The 23,351-nt window shown below is 49.5% G+C and overlaps 1 protein-coding gene across 1 annotated transcript in view; it reads left to right on the forward strand.

Annotated features, from left to right (window-relative positions):
• The window catches only part of TMC3 (transmembrane channel like 3), a 51,639-nt gene that overhangs the window by 23,824 nt on the left and 4,464 nt on the right, over positions 1–23,351 (forward strand). Inside the window, exons 13-22 of the mRNA XM_038767013.1 lie at positions 1,797–2,033; positions 3,663–3,791; positions 5,919–5,986; positions 7,027–7,155; positions 9,285–9,395; positions 16,258–16,383; positions 17,920–17,998; positions 20,904–20,946; positions 22,606–22,861; positions 23,008–23,348. Of these exons, the coding sequence (XP_038622941.1) occupies positions 1,797–2,033; positions 3,663–3,791; positions 5,919–5,986; positions 7,027–7,155; positions 9,285–9,395; positions 16,258–16,383; positions 17,920–17,998; positions 20,904–20,946; positions 22,606–22,861; positions 23,008–23,348 (1,519 nt within the window). The remainder of the gene's footprint in view (positions 1–1,796; positions 2,034–3,662; positions 3,792–5,918; positions 5,987–7,026; positions 7,156–9,284; positions 9,396–16,257; positions 16,384–17,919; positions 17,999–20,903; positions 20,947–22,605; positions 22,862–23,007; positions 23,349–23,351) is intronic.

The raw sequence follows: 23,351 nt of genomic DNA on the forward strand, positions 1-23,351 counted from the left end.
TTCTCCAGCTCCAGGCCCTGCCTAGTCCCAGCCCAGGGGAGGAGGAGGAGAGGATGTGGGGGAAGGGGGGCTCAGTCTGGGAAGGCCTCCTGGAGGATGTGAGCTCTCAGTAGGACTTTGAAGGAAGGAAGAGAGCTAGTTTGGCAGATGTGTGGAGGGAGGGAGAATCAATCAATCAATCAATCATATTTATTGAGCACTTACTGTGTGCAGAGCACTGTACTAAGCGCTTGGGAAGTACAAGTCAGCAACACAGTCCCTACCCAACAGCGGGCTCACAGTCTAGAAGAATCCTTCAGGGAGAATCCTGAGCCCCACGTGGGACAACCTGATTACCTTGTATCTACCCCCCTTCTTGCTCCAAGGCCCAGGCACCCTCAGAAGGAGCCCCCAAAATCAGGTAGCAGAGATTAAAGACACAGTCAGGCATAGGTTGGACAGGGGGGACACAGTCCACACCCCGTGTGAGGTGTGCAATCTTAATGCACATTTTACAGGTGAGGTAACGGAGGCGCAGAGAATCATGATTATGGCATTTGTTAAGCGCTTATTAGAGAAGTCAAGTGACTTCCCCAAGGTCACACAGCAGACAAGTGGTGGAGCTGGATGAGAACCCAGGTCCTTCTGACTCCCAGGCCTGGGCTCTATCCTCCAGGCATTGCTGCTTGACTGGAAGCTGGGCTGGGGCCAGGCTGGGCTGAGAAAGGACACAACTTAGAACAGTGCTTGGCACATAGTAAGCGCTTAACAAATACCATTTTTTTCAAAAAAACCTCCTGTACCCCTCATTACCATTATTGAGGGAGGGTCCCAGTACACTAGCACTATCCCCGCTGATCTGCTGCTTCCGATGGAGTGACAGGAAGAGTGTGAGGAAACAGAGTGATATGAGTTATGGGGAGGATTCATTCATTCATTCAACTGAATTCATTGAGCACTTACTGTGAGCAGAGCACTGTATTAAGTGCTTGGGAGAGCACAGCCTAGAAGATACAGCACAAGCCTGGGAGTAAGAAGTTCGTGGGTTCTAATCTTGGCTCTGCCACTTGTCTGCTTCTCTGTGCCTCAGTTCCCTCATCTGTAAAATGGGGGTGAAGACTGGGAGTCCCCTGTAGTACAGGGACTGTGTCCAACCCGATAAGCTGTATCTTCCCCAGCAGTTAGTACAGTGCCTAGCACCTAGTAAGCGCTTAACAAATATCACAATTATTATTATTAGTAGTAGTAATAATAACAATAAACAGACACATTTCCTGCCCACAATGAGCTTACAGTCTAGAGGGTGGTGGGGAGACAGACATTAATAGAAATAAATAAATTACAGATATGTACATATGGACCGTGTCCAACTCGATTTTCTTGTATCCACCCCAGTGCTTAGTACAGTGCCCGACACATAGTGCTTAACAAATACCACCATTAGTATTACTAAGTGCTGTGGGGCTGGGAGAGGGAATACACATTAGAAGGAGGAGGATGCCAAGCAGAAGACTGGCAGCTTCTATGGGGGTGAGTAGAGTAGTGAGTGGATGGGGTGGGTCAATCCTGACAGAGGAGTAAGAGACCGCAACTTGGGGAAGACTGCCCTGTGCCAACCAGAGTCCACATGGCACCCTGGAGGCCATGTGGGCAAGCCCTAGTGCTCTGGAGGCCCGCTGGCCCCACTCATACATTCATTCATCCAATCGGAGTTATCAAGCACTCAACTGGTGCAGAGCACTGTACTAAGCCCTTGGAAGAGTCCAGTACAACAATAAATGGACACATTCCAGACGCCACCTCCCTCCTGCCCGCAGCGAGCTGAAGTGAAGAGCAATGCGACTTCCGTGCTCGAATCCTCTACGATCCGCGCACGTGGCCCACTGCCCAGGGAGTGGCTGATGACAGCGCCCAGCCTGAGCCTGGTGAAGAACGGCACGGTGGCTCTGATGGAGGGTGGTGTCTTGGGCTTCCTGAGGCCCAATGGCACGGTGCCCACTGTGTTCAGCACGCAGAGCCAACAGGATCAATGCTGGGAGACCTACGTGGGCCAGGTGGGTTCCCTTGATCCGTCTGATCCTGGGGCAGGTGGTGAGTTTGGTGCCCAGCTGGGCAGGGGCACAGATTCAGCTGGCCAGCCTGAAGCCCACCCTGTTAGCTTTGGCCCTACAGTGGGCTCAGTGGCTGGCACCTGTCTGGAGGAGACTCTTCAGATATCGATGGGGGAGATTCCAGGTAGGAGCCACGGAGCCTGGTGGAAACCCAGCCCGCACACTTCGCTCCTCTATCGCCAACCTTCTCACTGTGCCTTGGTCTTACCTGTTTCACCACTGACCCCTCGCCCACATCCCGCCTCTGGCCTGGAACCCCCTCCCTCCTCAAATCTGGCAGACAATGACACTTCCCCACTCCCAAGCCTAATCGAAGGCCCATCTCCTCCATGAGGGTGACTAAGCCCCCCTTTCCTCTTCTCTCACTCCATTCTGTGTCACCCTGACTTGCTCCTTTTATTCATCCACTCCCCCTCCCAGCCCCACAACACTTATGGCCATATCTGTCATTCACTTACTTCTATTAATGTCTGCCTCCCTCTCTGGACTGTAAACTGATTTTGAGCAGGGAAGGTGTCTGTTGTATTCTTATATTGTTATATTATACTCTCCCAAGCGCTTAGTCCAGTCCAGTACAGTAAGCACTCCATTCGTTCATTTATTCATTCAATCATATTTATTGAATCGTATTTAGAGAAGCAGCATGGCATAGTGGATAGAGCCAGGGCCTGGGAGTCAGAAGGTCATGGGTTTTAATCCTAGCTCCATCCCTTGTCTGCTGTGTGACCTTGGGCAAGTCACTTCACTTCTCTGGGCCTCTGTTACTTCATCTGTAAAATGGGGATTGAGATTGTGAGCCCCACATGGGTCAGGGACTGTGTCCAGTTGGATTTGCTTGTATCCACCCAAGCACTTAGTACAGTGCCAGGCACATATGAGAGAAGCAGTGTGGCTCAGTGGAAAGAGCACGGGCTTTGGAGTCAGAGGTCATGGGTTCAAATCCCAGCTCTGCCACTTGTCAGCTGTGTGACTTTGGGCAAGTCACTTCACTTCTCTGTGCCCCATCTGTAAAATGGGGATTTTGTGAGCCCCCCTTGGGACAACCTGATCACCTTGTAACCTCCCCAGCACTTAGAACAGTGCTTTGCACATAGTAAGCACTTAATAAATGCCATTATTATTATTATTATATTAAGCACTCAACAAATACCATCATTATTGTTAACAAATATCATCATTATTATTGAACGCTTACTGCGTGCAAAGCACCGAACTAAGGGCTTGGGAAAGGGCAATAGAACAATAAACAGACATATTTCCTGCCCACAGTGAGCTTACAGTCTCGCTTCGAGCTTAATAAATATGACTGACTGACTTACAACTGGGAGTCTATTACACGGTTCTTCCGAGGGCCTGTCAGAGACAGAACCCTGGGCTAGGGGAACGGTGGGGTTGACCTGCCAAGGGGAGGCTTGGGGCTACTGCTTTGAGGTTCAAGCACAGCACGGAGAAAGTCTGGGGGTCGTGCGGGCCTTGAGGATTGGACCCAGGCTGGACACTGGATCTGAGGGAGGTTGACGGGAGCTTCCCTCAGGCTGGGGAGGGGTCAGTGGTCTGGGCTCTGTGTTGCAGGAGCTGCTGAAGTTGTCCGTCATCGACATGCTCTTCACCGTGGGCAGCATCCTCCTGATAGACTTCTTCCGGGGGCTCTGTGTCCGCTATCTCAGTGACTGTTGGTGCTGGGATCTGGAAAGCAAATTTGTAAGTCAGTGTGGAGGCCTGTGGGAGCTGGCAGCTGCCTCTATCCTCCTGGATTCTACCCCCTGGTCTCTGGATTCCCTCCCTCCTGCTCCCTTGATTCTCTCGCCTGCTCCCTGGATTTCTCCCCCTCCTGCTCCCTGGATCCCCCCTCCTGCACCCTGGATCCTCCCTTCTGCTCCATGGATCCTCCTTTCTGCTCCCTAGATCCCTCCCTCACGCTCCCTGGATTCCCCCATTCCTGTTCCCTGGATAATCTCTCCTGTTACCTCGATCCCTACTGTGCTACCTTTCATTCATTCATTCATTCGTATTTATCAAGCACTTACTGCGTGCAGACCTCTGTACTAAGCGCTTGGAAAGTACAATTCAGTAATAAAGAGAGACAATCCCTGCCCACCCCAGCAGGGATCCCCGCCCACCCTCTGCCTGCCCACCTGCCCACACTGTCTAGAAGTGGGGAGACAGACATCAAGACAAGTAAAACAAGTAAACAGGCATCAATATAAATAAATAGAATTATAGATATATACATATATACATAAGAGCTGTGGGGTGGGGAAAGGGGATAGAGCAAAGGGAGCCAGTCAAGGTAATGTGGAGGGGAGAGGGAGCTGAGGAAAAGGGGGGGCTTAGCTGGGAAGGCCTCCTGGAGGGGGTGAGCCTTCAGTCTACCTGGATCCTCCCTCCTGCTCCCTGGATCCCTCCCCTCCTATTTTCTGAGTCCTTCCCCTCATGCCTCTTGACCAGACAGACCAGCCAGAGGGGTGATGGGTTCTTTGAAACAGAGATAGCATTGAGCTTTCCATCCACAATCCATACTTGTGTTTCTCCCTCTGGCTCCGGCTCTATCTACCATCCCTCTGTGCCCAGCTGATGGTTTGTCTACTCCAGAAGGCATTCAGACATTTGTCCAGTGGCCAGTGGGGTGACCCTCCTCTGGAGGAGAGGGAGGAACCCAAGTCTTCCACCTCACCTCCAGCCCCATCCCTGGTGACATCACCCAGACTGACCCAATTCCAGGAAGTTCAGTCCCTGGCAATTGATTAATGATATTTACTGAGTGATTTCTATGTGCAGAGCACTGGACAAATATTTGGGAGGGGACAATACAAAAGAATCAGCAGAACATGTTCCCTGCCCATAACAAGCTTATAAAATGGGAAGAAGGGGTCAGAGGTCGGAAGTCAGCGGCGGTACAGAGTGTCAGGATCTGGCCTGAAGACCCCAGGGATGAAAGGACTCGGATCTGGCTGTGACCAGAGAGGGAGTCAGTCAGTCAGTTGTATTTATTGAGTGCTTACTGTGTGCAGAGCACTGTACTAAGATGAGTAGAGAGTACAATATAGCATTATAACAGACACATTCCCTGCCCATAGTGATCTTGCACACTAGATGGGGAGACAGACATTAATTTAAATAAATAGAATTACAGGTATGAATTTAAGTGCTGTGGGGCTGGGAAAGGGGGATGAATAAAGAAGTGGCGTGGCTTGGTGGAAAGAGCCCGGGCTTGGGAGTCAGAGGGCATGGGTTCTAATCCCAGCTCCACCACCTGTCTGCTGTGTGATTTTGGGCAAGTCACTTAACTTCTCTGTGCTTCAGTTACATCATCTGTAAAATGGAGATTAAGACTGTGAGCCCCATGTGGGACAACCTGATTACCTGTATCTCCCCGCCACCACCAGTGCTTAGAACTATGTTTGGCACAGAGTAAGTGCTTAACAAATGCCATTATTATTATTATTTTTATTATAAAATGAGTAAGTCAGAGTGACACAGCAGTGAGTGGGAGAGGAAAGGAGGGCTTAGTCAGGGAAGGCCTTCTGGAGGAGATGTTCCTTCAGTAAGACTTTGAAGAGGGGATGAATAACTGTCTGTCAGATTTGAGGAGGGAGGGCATTCCAGCCAGAGGCAGGATGTGGACAAGAGGTCCGCAGTAAGACAGATGAGATTGAGGTATAGTGAGTAGGTTGGCATTAGAGGAGTGAAGTGTGTGGGGTGGGATGAAATAGGAGAGTAGCCAACTGAGGTAGCAGGATGCAAGGTGATTGAGGTAGCAGACGCTGGGTTTATTCTGGTGGGTGTGGTGTGGGAGGACCGGATTTTTTGGATTTTTTTTCCCCTCAGCCTGAATACGGAGAATTCAAGATTGCCGAGAACGTGTTACATTTAGTGTACAACCAAGGAATGATTTGGTAGGTAGAGGCCCCGGCCTGGGTCTTTTGGCTGGGACCCTCACCTGGGATGGGTGGGCATGGGAGGGGTCATTCCTGGATCCCTGGGGGGCCGAGACCCAAGGCAATGTACGCTAGTGACCGGTAGCGACTCTTGGAGCTCACCACCTCTTTCTCAGGACAGGAAAAGATGGTAGAGATGCACGTTGGCTAGAATTATAATAATGATGATTATAATAATTGGGGTATCTGTTAAGTGCTTACTATGTGCCAAGCACTATTCTAATCCCTGGGGTGGACACAAGCTAATCAGGTTGGACACAATCCCCGTCCCACATGGGGCTGACAGTTTTAATTTTACAGGTGAGGTCACTGAGGCACAAAGAAGTAAAGTGACTTGCCAAAGGTCACCCAGCAGATAAAGAATCATTCCAACAACTCCTGGGAGGGTGGGGGTCCAGCTGAAACCTAGGGAACGCCCCCACCCACCCACACACACCACTCCAATAATAATAATGATGGCATTTATTAAGCACTTACTATGTGCAAAGCACTGTTCTAAGCGCTGGGGAGGTTACAAGGTGATCAGGTTGTCCCACATGGGGCTCACAGTCTTAATCCCCATTTTATAGATGAGGTAACTGAGGCACAGAGAAGTGAAGTGACTTGCCTAAAGTCACACAGCTGACAATTGGCGGAGCTGGAATTTGAACCCATGACCTCTGACTCCAAAGCCCGTGCTCTTTCCACTGCTTCCAATCCACCTGTCCCTGTGGAAAATCCCAGCAGGGACTCGAAAGTACAATAGGAGGGATTTAGATTAGACCTAAAGAACTTACCAATGGAGTTGCCAGGTCAGTCCATCAGTTGTACTTATTGAGCACTGATTGTGCATTGAGCACTGTACTAAGCACTTGTGAGAATGCGATACACCAATCCACAGACACATTTAGAAACAAATAAATGAAAAAAGAGGTGTCCCTGGGCCTGTCCGTTGGGGCTGACCGAGGGGCAGGTGGTTCTCGGGGAAAACTGAGACAGCCCAGGTTACTGACGTTTAGGATGGGAGCCTTCTTCTCGCCCTGCCTGCCGGCCTTCAACGTCCTCAAGCTGATCGGGCTCATGTACATGCGCAGCTGGGCTGTGCTGACCTGCAATGTCCCCCATCAGCAGGTGTTCCGGGCCTCCAGGTGAGCCGCCTCGGATGGTGGGAGTCGGGCTGAGCCCCGCGAAGGGGAGGGGACCGAGCGGATGGTCAGGGTCAGCCAGGGAGACCCATCAATTGGGATCCATCAATCGTATTTATTGATTCATTTAATCATAGTTATTGAGCGCTTAGGCTTACGGTGTGCAGAGCACTGGAATAAGCATTTGGAAGGGGCCAAGAGAACAACAAACAGACACATTCCCTGCCCACAATGAGCTTTCAGTCTAAATAATAATAATAATGATGATATTTGTTAAGCCCTTACTATGCACCAAGCACTGTTCTAAACACTGGGATAGATACATAGTTATCAGGTTGCCCCACTTGGGGCTCACAGTCTTGATCCCCATTTTACAGATGAGGTCACTGATGCATAGAGAACTTAAGTGACTCACCCAAAGTCACACAGCTGATGAGTGGCAGAGTCTGGATTAGAGCCCGCGACTTCTGACTCCCAAGCCCATGCTCTTTCCACTGAGCCATGCGGGAGACAGACATTAATAGGAATAAATAAATTACAAATATGAACATGTGTGCTGATAATAATGATGATAATAATAGCATTTGCTAAGGGCTTACTATGTTCCAGGCACTGTTTTAAACACTGAACTAGATATAAGATAATTAGGTTGGACACAGTCCCTGCCCCACCTGGGGCTCACAGTCTTCATCCTCATTTTACAGAGGAGGGAACTGAGGCGTAGAGAAATTAAAGGACCAGCCCAAGGTCACACAGCAGACAAGGGGCAGAGCTGGGATTAGAACCCACGTCCTTCTGACTCCCAAGCCAGTGTTTTATCCAGTAGGCAATGCTTCTCTCCAAGTGCTCAGTACAGTGCTCTGCACACAGTAAGCATTCAATAAATATGATTGATTGATTGACTGTGCACTCAGTTCCTCAGACCCACGATCCCCGTTGACCTGCTTCACTGACAGCCAGGCCCGTGGAGGAAGAGGAAGAAGCATCCCTGACATCAGGCTAAAGAAGCAGCGTGGCTCAGTGGAAAGAGCACGGGCTTGGGAGTCAGAAGTCACGGGTTCTAATCCCAGCTCCGCCACTTATCGGCTGTGTGACTTTGGGCAAGTCATTTAACTTCTCGGTGCCTCACTTACCTCATCTGTAAAATGGGTATTAAGATTGTGAGCCCCATGTGGGACAACCTGATCACCTTGGATCCCTCAGCACTTAGAGCAGTGCTTTGCACATAGTAAGTGCTTAACAAATACCATCATTTTTATTATTCTTCTTATTATTAAATCAATCTATCCATGCTACTTACTGAGCACTTACTGTGTGCTGAGCACTGTCTTAAGCATTCATTCATTCATTCATTCAATCAATCATATTTATTGAGTGCTTACTGTGTGCAGAGTACTGTACTAAGCATTCGGGAGAGTACAATACAACAATAAACAGACACATTCCCTGCCCACAGTGAGCTTACAGTCTAGAGGTGGGGAGAAAGACATTAATAGAAATAAAGAAATTACAGATGTGGACAATAAGTGCTGTGGGGGTGGGGTGGGGGGATGACTAAAGGGAGTGAGTCAGGGTGACTAGAAGGGAGTGGGAGAAGAGGAAAGAAGGGATAAGTCAGGGAAGGCCTCTTGGGGGAGATGGGCCTTCAAGAAGGCTTTGAAGGGGGAGAGAGTCATTGTCTGTTGGATATGAGGAGGGAGGGTGCTCCTGACCAGAGGCGGGATGCTAGATAGACAAGATGGAATTACGGTGAGAAGGTTAGCATTAGAGGAGCGAAGTTTGAGTCTGGGTTGGAGTCGGAGAGTAGCCCTGGAGTCAGTAGACGCTATCCCTGCCCACGGGGAGTTTATATTTGTTCTGACGACTTGACACCTGTCCACATGTTTTGTTTTGTTGTCTGTCTCCCACTTCTAGATAGACTGTGAGCCCGCTGTTGGGTAGGGACTGTCTCTATATGTTGCCGACTTGTACTTTCCAAGCGCTTAGTACAGTGCTCTGCACAGAGTAAGCGCTCAATAAATATGATTGAATGAATGAATGAATAATATCTGGAGGAGACAGATATTAATGAAAATCAGCTCTCGGGCAAGATTGGAGGAAGAGGATAGATTTTTTACTTCATCTGCCTGCAGGTCTAATAACTTCTACTTGGCCATGCTGCTGTTCATGCTGTTTCTCTGTATGCTCCCAACTGTCTTCGCCATCGTCCGCTACAAGCCTTCCTTGAACTGCGGTCCTTTCAGGTGGGTGACGGGAAGCGGGAATCCCCCACTTTCCCCGCCTCTTCCCCTCCCCTCCTCTCCCACTTCTTCTACCCCAGGGGGAGCTTTCTTTTGGAACAGTTCTGTAGAACTCACCCAGTGAGAAGCAGCATGGCCTAGTGACCTTGGGCAGGTCACTTCACTTCTCTGGGTCTCAAGGACTTCATCTGTCAAATGGGGATCGAGAGTGTGAGCCCCACGTGGGATAGGGACTGTGTTCAGCTTGATTTGCTTGTATTCACACATAGTAAGCGCTTAACAAATTCCAAAATTATTATCATTATTATTAGCGGCACCAGGCTCAGATATCGAGGGTCCCATTCCTCCTCCAGAAATGGGAGAGGAGGATCCTGGGAGTATCCCTAGCCAGATTTCCCTTGTTGACGGGAAGGGCCGTGAGCAACTAGCAGCCTGCCCCGGTGCTGAGTCTTGAGGAGTGGAGGCCCAAGAACCAGTCTCCCCCACCTCTAATCAGTCAGCGACATTTCTTGAGCATGGCCCTGTCCACTTGGCTTCTAAATTAGCCTGTCCCTCTGGTGTGGGCTGGTCTGCTGGGTTCCTCTGGGGAAGAAGCTCAGTATCGCCTAGCGTATAGAATACTAGAGGCCCGGGACTCAGAAGGACCTGGGTTCTAATCCCAGCTCCGCCTCGTGTCTGCTGGGTGACCTTAGCCAAGTCGCTTCATTTGTCTTGTACATCAGAGACCTCATCTTTAAAATGGGCATTAAGAGTGTGAGCTCATTCATTCATACAATTGTATTTATTGAGCACTTACTGAGTGCAGAGCACTGTACTAAGGGCTTATGCGGGACTGGGACTGCGCCTACCTGATTAACTTGTATTCATTCATTCATTTAATTGCATTTATTGAGTGCTTACTGTGTGCAGAGCACTGTACTAAGCGATTGGGAAGTACAAGTTGGCAACGTATAGAGATGGTCCCTACCCAACAGCGGGCTCACAGTCAAGAAGGGGAAGACAGACAACAAAACAAAACACATCAACAAAATAAAATAAATAGAATAGTAAATATGTACAAGTAAAATAGAGTAATAAATCTGTACAAACATATATACAGGTGCTGTGGGGAGGGGAAGGAGGTAGGGTGGGGGGATGGGGAGGGGGAGGAGGGGGAGAGGAAGGAGGGAGCTCAGTCTGGGAAGGCCTCTTGAAGGAGGTGAGCTCTCAGTAGGGCTTTGAAGGGAGTAAGAGAGCTAGCTTGGTGGATGTGCGGAGGGAGGGCATTCCAGGCCAGGGGGAGGACGTGGACTGGGGGTCGACAGTGGGACAGGCGAGAGCGAGGCACAGTGAGGAGGTTAGCAGCAGAGGAGTGAAGGGTACGAGCTGGGCTTTAGAAGGAAAGAAGGGAAGTGAGGTAGGAGGGGGCAAGGTGATGAAGAGCCTTGAAGCCGAGAGTGAGGAGTTTTTGCCTAATGCGTAGGTTGATTGGTAGCCACTGGAGATTTGTGAGGAGGGGAGTAACATGCCCAGAGCAAAGACAACTTGGGAAGCAGCATGAAGTATAGATTGAAGTGGGGAGAGACAGTAGGATGGGAGATCAGAGAGGAGGCTGATGCAGTAATCCAGTCGGGATAGGATGAGAGATTGAACCAGCAGGGTAGTGGTTTGGATGGAGAGGAAAGGGAGGATCTTGGCGATGTTGCGGAGGTGATACAGGCAGTTTTTGGTGATGGATTGGATGTGAGGGGTGAACAAAAGAGCGGAATCGAGGATGATACCAAGGTTGCAGGCTTGTGAGACGGGAAGGATGGTAGTGCCATCAATAGTGCTGGGAAAGTCAGGGAGAGGGCAGGGTTTGGGAGGGAAGATAAGGAGTTCAGTCTTGAACATATTGAGTTTTAGATGGCTGGCAGACATCCAGATGGAGATGTCTTGAAGGCAGGAGGAGACATGAGCCTGAAGGGAGGGAGAGAGAGCAGGGGCAGACATGTAGATTTGGGTGTCATCAGCATAGGGATGATAGTTGAAGCCGTGAGAGCGAATGAGTTCACCAAGGGAGTGAGTGTAGATAGAGAACAGAAGGGGACCAAGAAGTGACCCTTGAGGAACCCCTACAGTAAGGGGAGGGGAGGGGGAGGAGGAGCCCACAATAGAGACTGAGAATGAACGGCCGGAAAGATAAGAGGAGAACCCCAGTGTTTAGAACTGTGCCTGGCACATAGTCCAGTGCTTAGAACAGTGCTTGGCACATAGTAAATGCTTAATAAATACCATCATTATTAGAGAAGCAGCGTGGCTCAGTGGAAAGAGCACGGGCTTTGGAGTCAGAGGTCATGGGTTCAAATCCTAGCTCCGCCAATTGTCAGCTGTGTGACTTTGGGAAAGTCACTTCACTTTTCTGTGCCTCAGTTAACTCATCTGTAAAATGGGGATTAAGACTGTGAGCCCCCCCTTGGGACAACCTGATCACCTTTTAACCATCCTAGCGCTTAGAACAGTGCTTTGCACATAATAAGCACTTAATAAATGCCATCATTATTATTATTAGTAGTAGTAAGCGCTTAACAAATAGCACAATTATTGCCTTCTCACTTACCTCCACTCCCACACTCTGCCTCCTTGTAAACCTGTGCTATTCTCCCACGGAGACCTCTGATATCTCGACCCCATCAACTCTCTCACCTCATCACACCCCACGTAGCCTCTAAACCCAATCTGCTCACTCTTGATGACCAAATAGTTGTTCTCAACACCACTGTCTCTCCTGAACTCAGCTCACTCACTCTCCTACCCTTCGTCTCACTCATACTACTAACCCACAGTCCCAGATCACCTGCATTTGTCCATTCTTTTGCTCTTTGCTCAAGCTGCAGAACGCTGCTGGCAGAAATCTAAATATCAGGCCGACCTTGTCCACTTCAAGGTTATCCTCGTGTGCTTTAACTCTGCCCTCTCCTCTCTCCAGCAAAACTATTTATCTTCCCTTAGTGACACCCATGCCATCACCCTCGCCAGTTGTTCCAGACATTTAACTCCCTCCTCAGATATCCTGTCTCCCCGCCTCCCCCATCCCTTGTCCCCAGTGACCCGGCCATCTACTTTATTAAGAAAATTAACACCATCAGGTGTGAGCTCTTTAAAATCATTTCTTCCCCTCTTCAGCCCCTCCCCCTCCCGGCCTCCTCTTCAACTTTCCCATCCTTCCCAGCAGTATCTACAGAGATCCCCCTCCTCCTCTCAAATGCCACCCCTTCTGCTTGTACAACAACCTCATTCCTTTGCATCTTATAAAAACTCTCGCCCCTGCCTTCCTTCCCTCCCTGACAGACATTTTCAACCATTTACTCTCCAGTGGCTTCTTCCCCACTGCCTTCAAACATGCCCATTTCTCACACATCCTAAAAAAACCCTCCCTTGAGCCTACAGCCCCCTCCAGTTATCACCCCATCTCCCTCTTATCATTCCTCTCTAATCTCCTTGAGTGAGGCTTCTACACCCACTGTCTCAAATCCCTCTCCTCCAACTCTCTCCAGGGCCCCCTCCAATCTGGCTTCCATCCCCTTCACTCCACTGAAACTGCCCTCTCAAAGGTCACCAATGATCTCCTTCTTGCCAAATCCAATGGGTCCTACTCCATCCTAATCCTCTGTGACCTCTCAGCTGCCTTTGACACTGTGGACCATCCCCTTCTCCTCAACACGTTATCCAACTTTGGCTTCACTGACTCCATCCTCTCCTTGTTCTCCTCTTATTTCTCTGGCCGCTCAATCTTGGTCTCCTTCCCAGGCACCTCCTCTGTTTTCTACCCCCTAATTGGGGGTCCCTCAAGATTCAGTTCTCAATCCCCTCTATTCTCCATCTACACTCATTCCCTTGGAGAACTCATTCACTCCTCTGGGTTCGACTACCATCTCTCTGCAGATGGCATCCAAATCTACATCTCCAGCCCTGATCTCTCTCCCTCTTTCCAGGCTCACATCTCATCCTACCTTCAGGACATCTCTACTTGGATGTCCTCCCATCACCTCAAACTTAACACATCCAAAACAGAGTTCCTCATCTTTCCACCCAAACCCTGTCCTCTCCTGGACTTTCCCATCACTGTAGATGAGAACACCATCCTTCCCTTCTCACAAGCCTGTAACCTTGATGTTATCCTTGACACCTCTCCCTCATTCAACCCACATATTCAATGCTTCACCAAATCTTGTCAATCCCACCTTCACGACTTCGCAAAAATCTGCCCTTTCCTCTCCATCCAAACTGCTACCATGTTAATATAGTCAATTCTCCTATCCCACCTAGATTACCGCATCAGCCTCCTTGCTGACCTCCCAAACTCCTGCCTCTCCCCAATCCATTCCATACTTCACTCTGCTGCCCTGATCATCTTTCTACAGGAACATTCAAGACATGTCATCTCCCTCCTCAAAAAACTCCAGCGGTGGCTTATCCACATCCATATTAAACAAAAGCTCCTCATCATTGGCTTTAAAGCAGTCCATCCCCTCACCCCCTCCTACCTCACCTCGCTTCTCTCCTTCTACAACCCAACTCGCACACTTCGCCCTTTCATTCATTCATCCATTCATTCAATCATATTTATGGAGCGCTTACTGTGTACAGAGCACTGGACTAAGTGCTTGGGAAGTACAAGTTGGCAACATACAGAGATGGTCCCTACCCAACAACACGTTCACAGTCTGGTATTAACTTTCTCACTGTGCCTCCATCTCGCCTGTCTTGCCTCTGACCCCTGCCCCACATCCTGGAATGTTCTCCCTCCTCAAATCCACCAAACAGTGACTCTCCCCCGCTTCAAAGTCTTCCTGAAGGCACATCTCCTCCAAGAAGTCTTCCCAGACTAAGCCCCACTTTTCCCATCTCCCACTCCCTTCTGCATCACTCTAACTTGCTTCTTTTGCTCTTCTCTGCTCTCCCAGCCCCACAACACTTGTACATATATCTGTAATTTTATTTATTTATATTGATGTCTGTTTATTGTATTGATGTCTATCTCCCCCCATATAATAATAAATAATAATGTTGGTATTTGATAAGCACTTACTATGTGCCAAGCACTGTTCTAAGCATTGGGGAAGATACAAGGTCATCAGGTTGTCCCACATGGGGCTCACAGTCTTAATCCCCATTTTACCATTGCAGTAACTGAGGCAAAGAGAAGTGAAGTGACTTGCCCAGAGTCACACAGCTGACAAGTGGTGGAGCCGGAATTAGAATCCACGACCTCTGACTCCCAAGCCTGGGATCTTTCCACTAAGCCACGCTGCTTCTCTAACTGTGAGTTCATTGTTGTCAGGGATTGTCACTCTTTGTTGTTGTATTGTACTTTCCCAAGCATTTAGTACAGTATTTTGCACACAGTAAGTGCTTAATAAATATGATTGAAAGAATGAATGAATATTATTATTATTCTTATTATTTTCAATAAGATCCCAAAGAGGACTTGTAGAAGGACCTTAAAGGAGGCAAACTGGGAAGCAGAGGAGAAAGTGAGGCCTAAGAACAGTCTGTGGCAGAAATACAATTCAATTGTATTTATTGAGATCTTTCTGTGTGCAGAGCACTTTACTAAGCACTTGGGAAAGTACAATAGAACAATAAACAGACACATTCCCTGCTCACAACAAGCTTACAGTCTAGAGGTGACTGAACCCAAGGCTTCCCAGCAAGGTTGACACTTGACCACAGGGTCCCCTGTGTCATCAAGAGGTGCAGAAGTAGCACTGGGGAGCTCTCAATAATAGCAATAATAATAATAATAAAATAACAGTACTTGTTAAGGACTTACTATGTGCCAAGAATTGTTCTGAGCATGGGGTAAATGAAAGTTAATCAGGTTGGACACAGTCTCTGTCCCACATGGGGCTCGCACTCTTAATAGCCATTTTACAAATGAGGTAACTGAGGCCCAGAGAAGTGAACCCACTTGCCCAAGGTCATGAAGCAGGCGTATGGCAGAGCCAGGATTAGAATCCAGGTCCTTGTGACTCCCAAGCCTATGCTCTATCCACTAGGCCACACTGCTTCTCTTGTCCGTGCCCAGAGCCCCCCACAGGATCTCATCTACCCCCCAACTCCCAGTTCTGAGTCAGACATTGTGATCAACGAATCGCTTGCCCCCAGCTCATCCAAAGAAGGGATGAGGGAGAGTGGGGGGCTACCAGCTGGCAGTCCAAGCCTAGGCCAGCCACCCATTTTTGAGCCACAGGAACCCAGGAGGACCCCTGTATCTGGACTTATGGTTGTATTCAACTCTCCCAAGCGGTTAGTACAGTGCTCTGCATGCAGTGAGCTCTCAATAAATACAATTGAGTGAATGAATGACTCCCTTTCAGCCAGCTCTGCATCCATATCAACCTCCCGTGGTACGGGTTCGGAGTGGAAATGCTCCGTACCAGGTTTCTGCCCCCCGTCTTCTGGCTGATGTGTTAAAGAGAAGCAGGATGGCTCAGTGGAAAAAGCACGGGCTTTGGAGTCAGAGGTCATGGGTTCAAATCCTGGCTCTGCCAATTGTCAGCTGGGTGACTTTGGGCAAGTCTCTTAACTTCTCTGTGTCTCAGTTCCCTCATCTGTAAAATGGGGATTAAGACTGTGAGCCCCCCATGGGACAACCTGATCACCTTGTAACTTGCCCAGCACTTAGAACAGTGCTTTGCACATAGCATGTGCTTAATAAATACTATTATTATTATTATTATTAAAGACCTTCAGGGTTTGGGGGGGAGTGGGGAGGTCAGGCACTTGCCCCCCTCCTGCGGTTTGGCCCCAAGAGAGTCAGTACACCTCCATCTCATCCCCCGCTAGACAAACAAGGAGGCTTTCCTGCCTTCAAGGATGAGTTGACCTCTCTCTCCCACAGTGGGCAGGAGAAAATTTACGACGTGGTGTCGGACACCATTAAGACGGACTTTCCGCTGTGGGTCAGCACAGCAGTCAGCTACATCAGCAGCCCTGTGGCCATCCTGCCAGCTCTGCTGCTGCTCTTGTGAGTCCTACCGGTGCCTGTGGGGACCCCTGGCTGTTCCCCCCAATAAATTGTTCCCCGTCTCGACTGTGAGCTAGTTGTGGGCAGGGAGTATGTCTGTTTATTATGGAAAGCAGCATGGGCTAGAGAATAGAGCATGGGCCTGAGAGTCAGAAGGTCATGGGTTCTGATCCCGGCTCTGCCGCTTGTCTGCTGTGTGGCCTTGGACAAGTCACTTCATTTCCAGAGCTCAGAACAGTGCTCGGCACATAGTAAGCACTTAACAAATACCATCATCATCATTCTCTGGGCCTCAGTGGCCTCATCTGGAAAATGGGGATTAAAACTGTGAGTCCCATGCGGGACAGGGACCGTATTCATTCATTCATTCAATTGTATTTATTGAGCACTTACTGTATGCAGAGCACTGTACTAAGCACTTGGGAAGTATAAGTTGGCAACATATAGAGACGGTCCCTACCCAACAATGGGCTCACAAGCTAGAAGGGGGAGACAGACAATAAATATCTAATCCAATTTGCTTATATCTATCCCAGCACTTAGTACAGTACCTGACACATAATAAGAGCTTAACAAATACCGTAATTATAAATTATTATTATTATTATTGTTGTTGTTGTCATATCGCACTCTACCAAGCACTTAGTACAGTGCCTGGCACATAGAATGTGCTTAACAATAACATAATAATTATTGTGATTATTATTATTGTTGTTGTTGTTGTTGTATTGTACTGCCCCAAGTGCTGAGTATGGTGATGTGCATCTAGCTTTATTTCTATTTATTCTGATGACTTGACAGCTGTTCACATATTTTGCTTTGTTGTCTGTCTCCCCCTTCCAGACTGTGAGCCCGTTGTTGGGTAGGGACTGTCTCTATATGTTGCCAACTTGAACTTCCCAAGCGCTTAGTATAGTGCTCTGCACACAGTAAGCACTCCATAAATACGATTGAATGAATGAATGAATGAATCCAGTAAGTACTCAATAAATACGATCAAATGAATGAATAAATGAATGAAAGGAGTGACTTCCGGAGGATGGCTGAAGCATAGTACAGGTCCAATACGTCTCCCTGTTTTCACTCACGTGCCATGGCCAGCTGGAGTCTGGATGGTACTGTGGAATAATAATTGTGGCATTTGTTAAGTGCTTGCTATGTGCCAGGCACTCTACTAACCTCTGGGGTAGATACAAGGTAGTCAGTTTGAACACTGTCCTGCTCCCCCAGATGACTCACAGTCTTCATCCCCATTTTCCAGATGAGGGAACTGAGGCCCAGAGAAGTGAAGTGACTTGCCCAAGGTCACCCAGCAGATGAGCGGCAGAGCCGGGATTAGAACCCAAGTCTTTCTGACTCTCGGGCCCATGCACCCAGCTGGGGTCTGTCCGGATTGAAACACCCCTAGTCCTGACAGAGGGGTGCTGTGGAAACAGACTGGGGATTCAGGGGGGGCCTGGGGTCCCAGAATGCTTTTGGGTGGGGGGAAGATGTGGCTTGGGGGTGTTCCATTGTTCACTCAGGCTTTCCCCCCAGCATGCTGATCTACTACCTGCAGAGCATTGCGAGGTCGTTAAAGCTCACCAACAATCAGCTGCGGATGCAGATACAGAATGTGAGTATTGACAGAGAGAGGAGCTGACAGAGCTTTGGGTCACGGGTTCTAATTCTGACCCCTCCACTCATCCACTGTGTGACCTTGGGCAAGTCGCTTAACTTCTCTGGGCCTCAGGTACCTCATCTGAAAAATGGGGATGAAGACTGTGAGCCCTTTGTGGGACAGGGATGATGTCCAACTTGATTACCTTGTATCTACCTCAGAGCTTATCATCATCAATCATCATCAATCATATTTATTGAGCGCTTACTGTGTGCAGAGCACTGTACTAAGCGCTTGGGAAGTCCAAGTTGGCAACATATAGAGACAGTCCCTACCCAACAGTGGGCTCACAGTCTAAAAGGGGGAGACAGAGAACAAAACCAAACATACTAACAAAATAAAATAAATAGAATAGATATGTACAAGTAAAATAAATAAATAAATAAATAAATAGAGTAACAAATATGTACAAACATATATACATATATACAGGTGCTGTGGGGAAGGGAAGGAGGTAAGATGGGGGGATGGAGAGGGGGACGAGAGGGAGAGGAAGGAAGGGGCTTAGTCTGGGAAGGCCTCCTGGAGTAGGTGAGCTCTCAGTAGGTGAGCTTGAAGGGAGGAAGAGCGCTAGCTTGGCGGATGGGCAGAGGGAGGGCATTCCAGGCCCGGGGGATGACGTGGGCCGGGGGTCGACGGGGGGACAGGCGAGAACGAGGTACAGTGAGGAGATTAGCGGTGGAGGAGCGGAGGGTGCGGACTGGGCTGTAGAAGGAGAGAAGAGAGGTGAGGTAGGAGGGGGCAAGGTGATGGACAGCCTTGAAGCCCAGGGTGAGGAGTTTCTGCCTGGTGCGCAGATTGATTGGTAGCCACTGGAGACCTGGCACGTAGTACTATAATTATTTGCTGTGTGACCTTGGGGGAGTTGCTTCACTTCTTTGGGCCTCAGTTACCTCATCTGGAAACTGGAGATTGAGACTGTGAGCCCGGTGTTGGAGAGGAACTGTGTCCAACCTGATTTGCTTGGATCCACACTGGTGCTTAGAACAGTGCCTGGCACATAGTAAGTGCTTAACAAATATCAGTATTATTATTATTATTAGGGGTCCTCATTCACAGCATTTATATCAGTTTCCGAGTTCTAGCTTGTTCTGGATGACCTCCAGGTGGTCAGACAACTGGTCAGTAGGTCAGGCAGTCAGTGGGTTAGTCAATCAGCCAGCTAGCAAACTGGTTAATAATTGTGGTCTTTGTTAAGCGCTTACAAATTGCCAGGCATGGTACTAAGCACTGGGGTGGATACAAGCAAATTAGGTTGGGAACAGTCTCTGTCCCAAGTGGGGCTCACAGTCTCAATCCCCATTTTTACTAGGGGGGAATTGAGGCCCAGAGAAGTGAAGTGACTTGTCCAAGGTCACACAGCAGACAAGAGGGGGAGCTGGGATTAGATCCCAGGTCCTTCTGACTCAAAGGCCCAGGCTCTATCCACTAAGTCATGTATGTCAGTTGCTCAGTCTGGTAGCCACAGTGCAGGAGTGTCACTATAGACAGAATAAGCACACTTAGCGATCATTCGGTCATATTTTTTGAGTGCGCTTACTATCTGCAGACCACTGTACTCAGCACTTGGGAGAGGACAGTACAACAGAGTTGATAGACATGAGCCCCGCCCACAGTGACCTTTTTCCTGTGAGCTCATGGTGGGCAGGGAATATCATGGTTTATTGGTGTACTGTACTTTCCCAAATGCTTAGTACAGTGCTCAGCATACATTAAGCGCTCAATAAATATGACTGATTGACTGACTGAATGAATGAGCTTACAGTCTAGAGGAGGAAACAGACATTCAAATAAATTACAGACATGTAAATAAGTGCTGTGGGGCTGAGGGTGGGGTGAATAAAGGGTACAAATCCAAGTGCAAGGGCAACGCCGAAGGGAGAGGGAATAGGGAAAAAGCAGGCTGCATCTCTATCGTTACTACCATTATCGTCCTTATGGCAAGGCCAGGTGAGGTGGACTCAGTTCTGTGTCTTAGGCAACCTCCTGGAGTAACTCCCCACCGCTCATCCTGAGGAGGTCCCCTTCCCCTCATCCATCCGCCCCCACACAGTGGCCTAGTGGAGAGAGCACAGGCCTGGGAATCACAACGTCGTGGGTTCTAATCTTGCCTCCACCACTTGTCTGCTGTGTGACTTTGGGCAAGTCACTTCACTTCTCTGAGTCTCAGTGACCTCATTTGTAAAAAGGGATTGAGACTGTGAGCTCCACTTGGGACAGGGACTGTGTCCAAACTGATTTGTTGTGCTTAGTACAGGGCGTGGCACATAATAAGCGCTTGACAAGTACCATCCTGATTATTATTATTGCTATCCAGGTTGGGCTGAGCTACACCTAGACTATAAACCCAGTGTGGGACCGGGACTTGGGCCAACCAGATGAACTTCTATCTACCCTAGCAGTTAGTATAGTGCCCGGTACAGTAAGAGCTTAACAAGTACCACAACTGTTAGTGGGAGTGTTGGATGGGGTTGACTCCATGGCCTAGTGGATACAGCCCAGGCCTGAGAGTCAAAGGGAGCTGGGTTCTAATCCCAGATCCAACACATATGCTGAGTGACCTTGGGGAAGTCACTTCACTTCTCTGGGCCTCAGTTGACACATCAGGAAAATGGGGATTAAGACTGTGAGCCCCATGTGGGACAGGGACTGAATCCAACTTGATTAGCTTGCTTAGAACAGTGCTTGATCCATAGTAAGTGCTTAAAAAATACCATTATTATTATTATTGTCTCAGCCTGGCTAGAGCACTGTCCCCCTCCACCAAGGTGGAACTCTTCTGCCCTGGCATGCCTTATTAGGTTTCTGTTTTATTTTTAACCCTAGCAACTAACAGTTACAAATCTCTGTGCTTTTTCAGGGCCGGTTGGAAGACAAGAGGAAGGTCGTCCAGATGACGGCCGGTGAGTAGGAGAGGAGGGAAAACCAGAAGGCCAGAAGCGGAGTCTGTGTGTCTGGTCGGGGCTCACCCACATCTGCCGCGGCTAGCCACCGTGGGCGGGCCAGCTGGAGAGAGAGTGAAATCCTGGGAGAGGTGGGGGGGTGTGGCCTAGTGGAAAGAGCATGGGTCTGGGCGTCAGAAGGTACCGGGTTCTAATTCCGGCTCTGCCACGTGACTGCTGTGTGACCTTGGGCAAGTCACCTTACTTCTCTGAGCCTCAGTTCCCTCATCTGTAAAATGGGGATGAAATCTGTGAGCCCCAAGTGGGACAGGGACTGTGTCCAACCTGATTAACTTGTATCAACCCCAGCGCTTTGAACAGTGCTTGGCACATAGTAAGCTCTTAACAAGTACCATAATTATTATTATTACTGTGGCGGGGGCCAGCCAGCCACGAGAAAGCCCTCCTACCCCATATCTCCCCCAGGCCTGGAATCTCTCGCTTGGCTGATGGAGGGGGATTTTCCATTTCGTGGGAAGCCTGTGGAGAAATAAGGGATGTGGGGGCGGGTAGAGAAAATGGGAGAACCAGAGTGCATATGGTTCAGCACAGGGCCTGGTTATCGGCAGACCCCACCCTCGGCACCCGTGGCCCCCTTTCTCTTAATCCCCATTTTACAGATGAAAAGCAACGTGGCCTACTGCAAGCAGCTTGGTTCAGTGGAAAGAGCACGGGCTTTGGAGTCAGAGATCATGGGTTTGAATCATGACTCTGCCACATATCTGCTGTGTGACATTGGGCAAGTCACTTAACTTCTCCGAGCCTCAGTTACCTCACCTGTAATACGGGGATTAAGACTGTGAGCCCCATGTGGGACAACTTAATCACCTTATATTCCCCCCCCCCAGCATTTAGAACAGTGCTCTGCACATAGTAAGTGCTTAACAAATGCCATTATTATTATTAGTACTGGATAGTACACAGGCCTAGGAATCAGAAAGTCTTGGGTTCTAATCCTGGCTTTGCCACTTGTCTTCTTATATTATTATTATCATTATTATTAATAATAATCTCTCAGGGCCCTTGCTCTCCCCATCTGATCTCCAGGGCTCCTGCACCCCTCTCATCCTACCACCCCTTTCCAACTTCTGAAGCTTCTCTCCCCACCCTCCAATTCCCCCGCACCCTATTAATAATAAGAATTATGGTATTTGTTAAGTGCTTACTATGTTTCAGGCACTGTACTAAGTGCTGGGGTGGATACAAGCAAATCAAGTTGGACATAGTCGCCGTCCCGCTTGGGGCTCACCATCTTAATCCCCATTTGCTAGATGAGAGTAACTGAGGCCCAGAGAAGTGAAGTGATTTGCCCAAGGCCACACAGCAGACAACCGACGGAGCCACAATCAGAACCCATGACCTTCTGACTCTTGGGCCCGTACTCTACCCGCGATACCATTCTCTCTCTGATCTCCCAGCATCCCACCAACTATAACTCCAACTCCAAGGGCCCCCTTCCTCTAGCCCCCATCTCCTCCGTCCACCCGGTGACCCCTTGATGCCCATAACCATGGTGAAGCCCCCCAATTCCCCTATATCTCCCCCAGAACAGAGGAGGCACCCCATTTCTCTGGTAAAATATTGCGGTCCCTGGACAGAACATCTTCCTCCCGTGTCTAGCCAGGATCCAAACGCAGGAGGGCAGTGAGACCAAGCCGCAGAAGGAGGGCAAGGCTGAGTCAGCCGTTCCGCGGCCCCCAGTGCATCCCACCACTCCCCGGAGGAATGGTGGACCCATCGTCCTGGGGTCTCTGGGAGGAGGGGTTCAGACTATCTCACAGACGGTGCTTCCCGCGGAGATTCGCGGGCCCCTGGCCACGCCTCACGGGACCCCAGCCCAAGGCCCTGCTGTGGGGTCTGAGCAACTGGACCCCAGGTAAGACCCCACCAGGGGACCAGGGGAATGGGGAGCTCTGCTAGGGTGGCAGGGAGAGGGTCAGTACCTGACAGGGCCCAGAGAGGGAGGATGGGAGTGCTGATTCTGAAGAGGGGCAGATCGAGGGATCCTTTCCCCATTTTAAGGTATCCCAGCAACCCCCGCCAAAGCCCGAGCAGACCCATCAAAGCTGGATTCTACACGCCTGTGACCCTGAGGAAGTACACGGAGATCCTCTCAGAGCCACTCTACTGGAGAGATGTCTGGCAGGCACATCCTGATGCCCTCAGAGGGGGGGTCCCACTAAGGGGAGGCGGCAGGACCCCCACCCCCTGCTACTTCTTGGTGAATGAGCACGAGACCTTTAAGAAGCCACCCCGCTCCTTTGCCCGGCCCTCCCGGCACCTTGGAGGAGATGAGGCCTACCCTAGGGGCGTCCACCGTTATGTGCTGTGGGAACCCCAGTTGGCGTATTCGCCACCCCTGAGTG

The sequence above is a fragment of the Tachyglossus aculeatus genome, chromosome 26, assembly GCF_015852505.1.
Source record: "Tachyglossus aculeatus isolate mTacAcu1 chromosome 26, mTacAcu1.pri, whole genome shotgun sequence".
Lineage (NCBI taxonomy): Eukaryota > Metazoa > Chordata > Mammalia > Monotremata > Tachyglossidae > Tachyglossus > Tachyglossus aculeatus.